General features: G+C 36.1%; 1 protein-coding gene across 2 annotated transcripts in view; it reads right to left on the bottom strand.

Moving 5' to 3' along the window:
* The window catches only part of LOC149805482 (mitochondrial ribonuclease P catalytic subunit-like), a 44423-nt gene that overhangs the window by 11526 nt on the left and 20862 nt on the right, over window positions 1-12035 (bottom strand). For both annotated transcript variants that reach the window (XM_089950073.1, XM_089950072.1), the window contains exon 4: window positions 7412-7655. In XM_089950073.1, the coding sequence (XP_089806199.1) occupies window positions 7412-7655 (244 nt within the window). The remainder of the gene's footprint in view (window positions 1-7411; window positions 7656-12035) is intronic.

Raw genomic sequence — 12035 nt, 5'->3', positions numbered from 1 at the left:
AGTCTCTCAGACCTATTATTGCATGATATTCTGAGTCATTATTTTGGGTCTCCAGCCACCATATTGCAAACTTAAAATTATTATATTGCTTCCTGCATGGGAGAGGGGGAAAGAGGCGGATAAATGTCTGAATTGGCATCATTCTCAACCCTAGTGGGGCCCCGAGTGGCCAAGTGGTCTAAAGTGCTCTCCGTTATGGATCACTGCCATCTCACCTCTGTTTGTGTGGGTTTGAGTCTGTATGGGTTCAGCCAATGTAGGTATGTGAGAAAGCTTGCCAGTAGCTTCTCATGGGTTGGTGGTTCTTTGCGGGGTTTTCCCAGTGTTCTTCCTCCATCATTAATACTGGCCACCATGCATATCCTATTGTGTGCTGAATAATGGCATTAAATCCCACAACAACAACAACCCTAGTGGTGGTCTAGTTTGAATCATCTTCCACTGAACATTTATTTGTTATAGAATTGACAATTTGTTCTTCTGACATTTATTCAGCCATGGGACAGTCACTGTACATATACACCCATTTGCATTATTGTCAGTAATAGCTATCTCAGCATCATGGGTCTTTACAAATTTGTCCCAAACAGCACCTGCATTAAAGACATCTGTTTCAATTAAACCTTCCAAGCAGCTTTCATTTTCAATACATCCATCACTGACATGCTTTGCATCAAAGAAAGCACAAGACCCCAAATCAAGCAACCCTTTATTATCATAGGGATGAGTTCTCTTCATGCTTGACTCCCCAAAGAAAACAGTTCCTTTCAAACTTATACTCTTGAGAAAGGTGGTAAAACCCTCTCCAGTGTCCAACACTGACTGTATGAACAGCTGGCAGTAGATCTGCTTAAAAGTATAGATTATCCTCTGATCTAGTGGCTGGATTAAAGATGTTGTATTTTTAGAGAGAAATTCCTCACAGGTCTTTCCTTTACTTGATATGAGTGAATCAGCAATGGGGCAGGCTAGGCAGCAATTATCTAATCAATAGAGCTTTCTCATCCAAGCCACTAGATTGCAGGTGGTTTCCAATGGCTGGGACAAACATCCTGAAAAACCACTTTGCAAATATAGTTGCATTAACCCAAGCATTCTTACTTCTGTACATAAATGGAAGCTGTCCATGTTCATATGAAGGAAACAATGTGGAGACTTGTATTTGCCAATACATAATGGCTTCACCTTGTGTGTGCTAGTTTTGTTCACACAAACTTTCATTTCTTTAATATGCACCTCAAAGATACTGAAAAATGACTTTCAAAGTGATTTTTGGTACCGATGACTGAATGTAGGTGTGCTCAAAGAAAATTAATTTGCTAGATAGTGGGAAAAATAGTCATGTAGTCACAGCAGAAACGAGAGTCAGGTAAACTCAGATTCAAGTAATTATTACGCAAGCAAGATATTATAGCCAATTATGAGTATGTTAATCCGAAGTGCACAATAACTCCAAATGACCAGATTAAAATGGAAACGGTCCCCGGATGTTGCATCCTCCAGAATCAATGTATCAATATAATTAATGAAAGAAAAGCACTGAGGATCGTCAGTGTTCTAGGGACATACACACCATCTTTCAAAGCTTCTGATGGATATCTGGATTCTACCCTGATGAGACACAACACCATGTTCAAATCCAAGAATGATAAAAAAATGGGATGTGGATACATAAGTAGCTATTTTAGTAAGATCAGGCAAGAGAATCTTCCTGTAATGTGCATAAACAACAATAAAGCATGGACAATAGGTATTTTGTTTGAAGAGTGGCTGAAATGGTTTGACTGCAGCATGAATCAGCACATTAGGAAGGCTGTCTTGTTTTATGACAATGCCATGGCCCATCCATATAAAAAGCTGTGTAATGTAAAACTGCAGTTCCTTCCAGGTAATACAATTTCAGTGCATCAGCCAATGGATCAGGGATAATTCAGGCAACAAAACTTGAGTATCAGAAGAGTCAGCTCCAGCATATCATCACAGAATAGTGATCAATCATCAGTAGGACAAAGTGATCAATGAGCAGGACAAAGTGATCAATGAGTAGGACAAAGTGATCAATGAGTAGAACAAAGTGATCAATGAGCAGGACAAAGTGATCAATGAATAGGACAAAGTGATCAATGAGCAGGACAAAGTGATCAAAGTAGGACAAAGTGATCAATGAGTAGGACAAATAGTGATCAATGAGTAGGACAAAGTGATCAATGAGTAGGACAAAGTGATCAAAGTAGGACAAAGTGATCAATGAGTAGGACAAATAGTGATCAATGAGTAGGACAAAGTGATCAATGAGTAGGACAAAGTGATCAATGAGCAGGACAAAGTGATCAAAGTAGGACAAAGTGATCAATGAGTAGGACAAATAGTGATCAATGAGTAGGACAAAGTGATCAATGAGTAGGACAAAGTGATCAAAGTAGGACAAAGTGATCAATGAGTAGGACAAATAGTGATCAATGAGTAGGACAAAGTGATCAATGAGTAGGACAAATAGTGATCAATGAGTAGGACAAAGTGATCAATGAGTAGAACAAAGTGATCAATGAGCAGGACAAAGTGATCAATGAATAGGACAAAGTGATCAATGAGCAGGACAAAGTGATCAATGAATAGGACAAAGTGATCAATGAGCAGGACAAAGTGATCAAAGTAGGACAAAGTGATCAATGAGTAGGACAAATAGTGATCAATGAGTAGGACAAAGTGATCAATGAGTAGGACAAAGTGATCAAAGTAGGACAAAGTGATCAATGAGTAGGACAAATAGTGATCAATGAGTAGGACAAAGTGATCAATGAGCAGGACAAAGTGATCAAAGTAGGACAAAGTGATCAATGAGTAGGACAAATAGTGATCAATGAGTAGGACAAAGTGATCAATGAGTAGGACAAAGTGATCAAAGTAGGACAAAGTGATCAATGAGTAGGACAAATAGTGATCAATGAGTAGGACAAAGTGATCAATGAGTAGGACAAATAGTGATCAATGGGTAGGACAAAGTGATCAATGAGTAGAACAAAGTGATCAATGAGCAGGACAAAGTGATCAATGAATAGGACAAAGTGATCAATGAGCAGGACAAAGTGATCAATGAATAGGACAAAGTGATCAATGGGCAGGACAAAGTGATCAAAGTAGGACAAAGTGATCAATGAGTAGGACAAATAGTGATCAATGAGTAGGACAAAGTGATCAATGAGTAGGACAAATAGTGATCAATGAGTAGGACAAAGTGATCAATGAGTAGAACAAAGTGATCAATGAGCAGGACAAAGTGATCAATGAATAGGACAAAGTGATCAATGAGCAGGACAAAGTGATCAAAGTAGGACAAAGTGATCAATGAGTAGGACAAATAGTGATCAATGAGTAGGACAAAGTGATCAATGAGTAGGACAAAGTGATCAAAGTAGGACAAAGTGATCAATGAGTAGGACAAATAGTGATCAATGAGTAGGACAAAGTGATCAATGAGTAGGACAAAGTGATCAATGAGCAGGACAAAGTGATCAATGAATAGGACAAAGTGATCAATGAGCAGGACAAAGTGATCAAAGTAGGACAAAGTGATCAATGAGTAGGACAAATAGTGATCAATGAGTAGGACAAAGTGATCAATGAGTAGGACAAATAGTGATCAATGAGTAGGACAAAGTGATCAATGAGTAGGACAAATAGTGATCAATGAGCAGGATAAAGTGATCACCTTAACTTTTGGTCTGCACTATACGATCATGTTTTCCTTCTACATTTACCTTATTGCAATAAAAGCTATTCTGTGCACAAGTAACTCATAAATACTTTAACATGTTTGAATATTATCAATGGAATTTTCCATTCTGGATCTTGCTCTCACTTTACTATACACTCAATATCTACCAGCATTTATTATAATAAAAACCTATGTTTTGGGGATTACTTTTCCTTCCAAACAACAAATCAATAAATCACAAATTGTGTATTTGCATAAATTTAATCTCTTTTATCATTTTGTTATTTTAACTTCCAAATAAATGACATCTACCCTGGCAAAGGGTGACCTTAGCCTGAAGAAAAAAAACCCCAAAGAACATTTTACAAACATCTGTCAAATACTTGCATTGCAACTCATCCTACTACCACAAACCTTTAATTCTTTCATTGCCAGATATATTGTTTAGAAATGGATATTCATTGCCAACCACCAGTAAAAAGCTCTAGGCATTTTTTGTCAATAGTTTTCTGATGAAAAAACGTACAGAGGTGGGCTGGGGGATACACTTAAGGGAGTTTAATGCTGTTTTTTCTGAGTTTATCATGGTATAAACTGTCAATTACCAACTCACACAGGAAATAATGCCCAAAGGGCGTTATGTAAGCTGTGTAAGTCAGCAACTGACAGTTTATACCACGATAAACTCAGAAAAAACATTAAACTCTTATAATTGAAATTTCAATTATCTGTTATGTTATTTTGTTTGCATCATTAAAAAAAACCAGAAATCTTAACTGAGCGTAGTAATAAATGTCTGGGGTTTTCCTGTTATGTAACTATTTATAGCACTTGGGATTGTCCTGCTGGATCATAATATATATTTCACAAATTTCGAGAAAGAAAGAATGCTTTTATACATAAAAGATGAGAAATATCGGTTGCTTTAGTCTTTCTGATTAAATTTATTCAATTATTTTATTTTTAAATTGTTAGAATGTTTTTTTCTTTTAATGCTTACTTCCTGTCTGCCTTGTCCTGCTTGATGATAATAAGGTCGTCTTAATACCAGTCCTTCAGCCAATGGAAGGCAAATTTACAGTGGCGTCACTCGGGTTGGTGTCACCCAATGCGGTAGCTCATGGTGTCACCCCCATGGTACTCCTTCCGTAATAGACCATGCAGAATCCTTAGTAATATCATTGTGATGTCACCCCCTCTGATGGTGTCACCCGGTGCAGTCCGCACCCCCTGCATCCCCCTAGTGACGCCACTGCTGTGCCTGCTAGTCATGTATTTAACTATGATCAGTTATCCGCTTATGAAATCTGACTAGACCGAGCAGTGTGTGCTCTGTAAAATTTGCAATTTTTCATTTTGGTGTCACCCCTCTGAGATGGTGTCACCCGGTGCGGTCCGCACCCCCCGCACCCCCCTAGCGACGCCACTGCAAATTTATTCAATTTTTTTTTTTAAATTGTTAGAATGTTCTTTTCCTTTAAAGCTTACTTTGTGTCTGCCTTCACTGGCAGTGTTTATCTTATGCTGTACACATGACTCTATTTATAGAAGTGGGTATTCTTAGAAAAGTAGTTCTCCTTACAGTTCATACAGAAATAAACCCCATTCATTTTGATCACATGGTAACATTCTGACCAATGGAAATGTTACTTTCCTTTAACTGGCTTTGCAGTTATGATAGATTAAAGTCTGGATACAGTAACCTTTGACTGTGGTGCTAAATAGCTAAACTAAATATATGTATGTTGAATACATACTGCTACTGTTAATAATAATACATGAATAATAATAATAATAATAATAATAATAATAATATTAATAATAATAATAATGACAATGGCAGTCAGAACAGAGTACATGTATTTGCTATGAAGTAAGTTTCTGAGGTCACATGTTTACAAAAGCCAATTTGGCTTTTTCCCCTTGGGTACCTGCTGTCAACAGGGTTGATTGTACATAATAATAATAATAATAACAACAACAACAATAATAATAATGGTAGTTGGAACAGAGCACAAACGTTTGTTAGGAACCAAGTTTCAGAGGTCACATGTCAACAAATGACTACTTTGGCTTTTTCCCCTTGGGTACCTGAAGTTATGGTTGACTGTACATGTGACTGGAACAAAAAAAGTTCATGTAATGCAAACAAACCTGTAAATGTGGACAACCTGAACATTTACAAAGAGCATTTTTCCATTTAGGAGCTCTTAAAGTAATGCAGTGAATGGTTTTTATGAAAGAAACCAGTGTATCTGCAGAAAGCAACTGGGGCTATGCAGGACCTATTCCTACAGCAGCAACTGCTACAATATGTTTTCAATGTTCAAGTGAATTAGGTTCTTATTCCCAAAAAATACATGCAAATTTTTTTCAAACTTAACCAACATTTGGAAAAGAAAAACAATTAACAATTTATCGTGTTTAATTATTATGCATGCCATATTTAATGCCAAATCCACATCTTTCATTGCTCCTTTAAGAATCAGTAAAATATAGCTAATATTATTTCTGACAAGTTGTTCAAACTTCTGACACTGAACAAACACATTCAGAATAAAAGTCATTCACTGAATAACTGAAAACTCAAACCAAAGTCTGGGCAAGTTTATCCAGTTGTCAGAGGTATTTTGTAAATTATAAAGAATTCCAAATCTGAATTCATTAAAATGAAAATGTTTTACTATTTATTAAATGGCTTCAGATTCACTCTAGTCATAGGAAATTTAAAACAGTAATAGTACGAGGGTATAATGACATGTCAACACAATACTGGCTATATGGTAATTATTAAAAGCCTTTCAAAATATAACAATTAAGTACTAACAATACATGAAAAGATAAAGAAGTTAAAATTCTGTAAAGTGTACATAAAAGAAAAAAAAGAGGTCAAAAATGCACAATACTTAAAAATTTTAATATATTTAATTAAATTGAAAAAGTCCTACTGGTTATTTAGAAATGTGGACAGACAGACGGAAGACAGAAACACCTGTGTAAATGATGATTCATTTCTCTCATTATAAGTCGGGGGGAGAGGCTCATCTTTAAAAAAGAGATGGGTAGGGTTGGGTTACATGAGAATGCTTTTCAAGTTACAAAGAAAATTGTTAAAAGCTGTGTTTAAGCTTATCATCAGAGACATATGGAGCGTTAGCAATTAGTGGTGGAGAGGGATGCTTTCCTATTCAAGGTTTAGTCACAATTAACCAGGCCCTGGCATGTCTCTTTGAGATCTTCACTAAAGTTGGGTCTGTTAAATGATTCAATCACTACTATTATATAGAGAAGGCACTTAACACTTTCTACAAGTGAAATTACAAAGACATTTCAAGCTATTTAAAAACTTACAGACATACTTTATGCTACCATTCCAACCAAACTTCTATTGTAAGCTTGAACTGATGTCAAACGTTTTTGATCAAACGGATGCTGAATGCAAGGGAGCGTATTTAAATCAGATAATAAAACTTAGTTTACATTACACAAGACATCATCATTATCATCAAAATAATGTATTGCATCATCTTATCAGTAAATCAAATCACGTTTCCAAATGTCATGTTCTGGTGTTAAAAAGAAAACATTTTGTTTTGCCTTTACCAAACCCTCATTTGGCAGAGATTTCAATGAGCCACATGGGAGGTCAGATTGAATGAGACTAACACAAGGTCCAGCTTCATGTGTATATCTTACCACTCTCTCATTAGATCTAAATGTACTCAGCTTGTACATGGTGTTCAGTGCATCTATCACATAATCAAAGGGGGCATTTTTGGCAATGAATTTCTTGAACTCGTCAAATTCCTTTGGAACTGTTGTCAGGTAGATGTCATCCTGTATCAACACCCTTTTCAGAGTTTCATCCCGAAGCTGTTCAAATTCCTCAGAACTGATGTCATGCTTTTCTAAATAATTGCCACAAAATACACATCTCCCACTGAAAAGAAATGAAATATGAAGAATGTTGTCTGTTACTAAGCAACCATCAGAGAATGTGATCATGCTCATGAGTACAATCAAAATGCCCAATTTAATTCTCTCATTGCTGTTATTTTGATTAATTTTAGTTCCTGCATAATGAAAATCATTAACAAAAGTCCCTCAAAGAGGTTGATTCTCTACTGGCCAAAATAATTTACCGGAATGCATGACCACTTCTTTTTCACTGCTGAGTGTTGAAACCATATCTGACATTCCTGGACAACACAAGATTTTCAAACTGGATGTCATAATGGATGCAAGGCTATCATTTACGACCAGCTACACCTCATTCAAAAATCTTTTGGTTAAAATCCCAAGGCAATATGACTACCATTGAAGAGAATTAGAGGTAACAAGATTTTCAAGACTGCCATCCCGGAAACCATAATGGCTGTTAGATTATCACTATTTTAATTTCGGACTAATTAGGTAACACAAGTCTCTTCATAAAAACCCTAGGTTGATATGACCATGCATTCAGGAGTAGTAATAACACAATTTTCAAGATGGCCATCATAAATCAGATCAGCACCATTTTCATTTAGGATCACAGGGCAAGATTTTCAAGATGGCTGCAATGGTGGTCATGGTGGCGCTATACAGTTTCGCATTTTCCATAGGGTTAGGATTTTAAAGAAAAAGAATTTCCCCGGCTTTCCTCACTGGTTATACTGACTATTTAAAAAAGACCTTGTATATCTTAGGTATAATTAAAAGAACCTTTAATTCCCTTTATTTTGGTGTATGATTGATGGGTGTGCTATGGGTTATAGAGTATACAGCTTGGCCTTACTTCAAATGTGCACCTTTCAAAAAAGTGCTAGCTCTACTTGGTCATTTTCACTTCCTGAACTTCAGAGGTAAATTGTATAAAAAAGAGCTGATAACTTTTTTTACATTTTATATATTTGGTAATTCATTCATTGCACTTTCAGAAGCTGGTATTGTCTAGTCTGGCAAAATTCATTTTCCCTATTTTAATAGCTGCAACGGATAGTGCACTTTAGACTAATTCAGGCTGATTTTTTAACACAAGGGAGCAGTCACTATAGTTAGCAGTGTGCTTAAATCATGTAAAATTTCCAAAAGTACAATATCCAAAGAAATATCATCCACATTACATTACTGTAGCATATAGGTATGCCAACATTCTCTCCATTGTGCATGTTTTAAAGAAAACTACTTCACCTTAGATACGTCACTCTCTCTAAAAAGTACATATTAATTGGTGAGCGCCCCCCCATATTATATGTCAAATTGGCACCATCTTCATTCTGGACCAATCAGACATCATTAAATGTCTTTTGGTCATATGACAATCCATTCAGGAGGATTAATGATAAGGGTTTCAAGATGGCCACATTGGAAGTCTGATCAGCACCAATTTCACTAACAACCAACATGACATCACAAGAAGCATACTGATGAAAACACCATATCAATATGACATTCCGTTCAGGACTAGTAATAACAGAATTTTCAAGATGGCTGTCACAGTGGTCATATTGGCTGTTAGACTGGCATCATTTTCATTTGGACCAACTAGACATCATTAGAAGTCTTTGCTGAAAACCCCATGTTGATAGAATCACCAAATCAGGAACAGTGATTACAAGATTTTCAAGATTGACACGATAATGTCTATGAATCAAGTCAGTTCAGCACCAATGTCATTAAAGACCAACTAGACATCATAAAAATTCTTTTCACATGACATTCCATGCAGGAGTAGCTATAACAAGATTTTCAAGTTGGCTGTCTTTGGTCTTACCAGCAAAAGCTGTAGTCCCCTCCCATAAGCATATTAGGGCATACCTGAATGGCTAATCATCTAGATGAGAAGACCCAGAGGTTGTCATTGAGCTTACCTTTCCAAATTCTTTACACCACTGACATATAGCTCTTGTTTGTACATTAGAATCAGACTGCCAAGTCAAGGAAAGGTCTTATTCCAAACACTAAGCCAGGCATCACACTTTCTTACACTTGGCTACTGTCCCATCTAAACTATCATTTACAGCAACTTTAGCACTCTTCTGAATCTCATTTCAGTCTTCATCATTTTGCCCTTTAACCCCAAAATACTTATCAAAATTTGGAAACAGCATTTTGTCAAATCTTGACATGTCATATGTACTTCTTATTCGGCTACACTAGGAAAAGAACAAGATAATGAAAGCTACAGTTGTTCACTTGATGTACTCTAATAATGACCACATGTACATCTATGGGTCTTCCTGCCTCAGGATTCAGTCACTGTAAATATCAGCACATTTTCCCACCACTCAGCAGCTAGTCAATGTATTTGAACTTGCTGCCCAGCTACTGCATCATGTTCTTTGGATGTACTCTTATAATAACAACATGTACATCTGGGGGCCTTTCAGCCACTGAACTCCGTCATTGTAAATATCAGCACAGCTAATATGATCAATCAATCAACACATTTTTCACACTCAGCAGGTGGTTGAAGCAGGACTGGCAAGCCATTGAATTTGCCACCCAGCTATTGCATGCAAATGGCAGACTCCGGAGTTCATGATTTTCTGTGTCCCAGATAAAAAATCTGCATCCAAATATTGGTGACTAAGCATTTCTGACACCTCTGACGATCTTCCATTTAGAAACAGTGGCAAGATTGTCAAGATGTCCACCGCAGTGATCACACTTGAAATCCAAGATGAACTATTTTTATGTAGGACCAACTAGACCATAGGGTAAATGTGTGTGTCAAGTTTCTTGGCAATCATCAATAAAGTTTAGGAGGAGCAGCGATAACAAACTTGTGCTAACAGATGCATGGATGATAGGTGATGGACAACGGAGCATTCCACAAGTTCTTCATGGCAAAGACTAGTATGCATAAAACGTGGTTTCACATTACTGAACTCAATTTCGGTGATTTTCAGTACAACATATCTCTACATTACATGAATATGAATAAACTGAAAATGTAAAACAGCTTCATTTATACAGCAGTACACAGTAATGGCTTTTATGAAATGTTCTAGAATGACAGATCACTCAAACTGAAATCTGAAATCAAACTTCAAGCTACATCTAAAATTCAAACAATCTTTTTTAACATAGCATGTCAACTGTTAAAAAGTTCAAACAGTTTATACCATAAATTTCAATATGAAGTTATATGTGGCATTTGTAAATTATACAACCTTTGTCAGTTATAAAATAAATTGTAACATTTTATACAAGGTATTTCAATTGTAAAATCCCCAGCATTTTACAGCACGTACATCAAATGTTCAAGCATTTTATATTGTGTATATCAACGTAAAATCATACCATGCTTGGCTATTGTAAACAAGTTTAAACATTTTATACCATGTATATCATTTGTAAACAAGTTTAATGATTGTTGTTTGATCTCATTAATACAACAGCAATTCATACAAAATATGTTAATTGTAAAACAAATTGTAGCATTTTCATGCCAGGTATGTCACTGGTAAAGGTGTTCTGTAAGCAGGCCCTGATATTAGTAGTATCTCAAAGTCCATTCTATAACTTCAGCCACACTTTCATAATCTGACATGACAACACTTACAGGGGTCTAAAATTTTTGAAGAAACTCAAAAGGATACATGTGACTATTTCTAGCATCACTGATACTCTAACAAGCTGATACCCCCCCCCCATTTTCTTTACCAAGAGTACAGTAGATTTTATGAATGATGCAAAGTTACAATTTTTGAACTTTTCCATGATGATGACCTTGTACCCCAAGATTGAGAATCTATCAAAATATATTCAAACAATAAACTTTAACCAAAAACCTGAATATAATGTAGATTATGCCAGTGCCAGAAGAGTCTCAAGTGTGATGCTTCCCAAGAATCAGTCCTTGAAGTCAATGAATAAAGCTCTAGCATGTAGCATCATTACAGAAACGACTCTACCCTGAAGGACACATGGTACTAATGACTTGGAAAAATAGGAACCAGCCTGGAAATGGGTGGACATAAAATAGAATTTATATGGGTTTAGCTGACTAGCATTGGTTAATAATATAAGTTGTTTTATGAAAAAGGATCTTTTGAGAGCTTATCCTAGTTGTAAGTGAGAAAAATACAGACATTGTTTTATTGATGGAATTTAAGTCCTTTAATAGTCTTGAATTTGGAACACTCATTACTAAAATTAGCAACTGACTTTGGTGCGGAATTGAAAGCACATGTTTCAAACATATGCAGGTCCAGAAAATGCTGCAGATCATATCCTTTCCTCTACACAGAAGCTGACATCAAGGTTTCTCCTATACTGATAAATATAGGTTTGATCATGAGCACTCCAAAATTTTAAGTTATTGAATTTTTAA

Source organism: Sinohyriopsis cumingii, chromosome 2 (assembly GCF_028554795.1).
Source record: "Sinohyriopsis cumingii isolate HCF-2022 chromosome 2, ASM2855479v2, whole genome shotgun sequence".
Lineage (NCBI taxonomy): Eukaryota > Metazoa > Mollusca > Bivalvia > Unionida > Unionidae > Sinohyriopsis > Sinohyriopsis cumingii.
The sequence above is the reverse complement of the archived record's forward strand: the minus strand, read 5'-3'. Positions and strand labels throughout refer to the sequence as shown.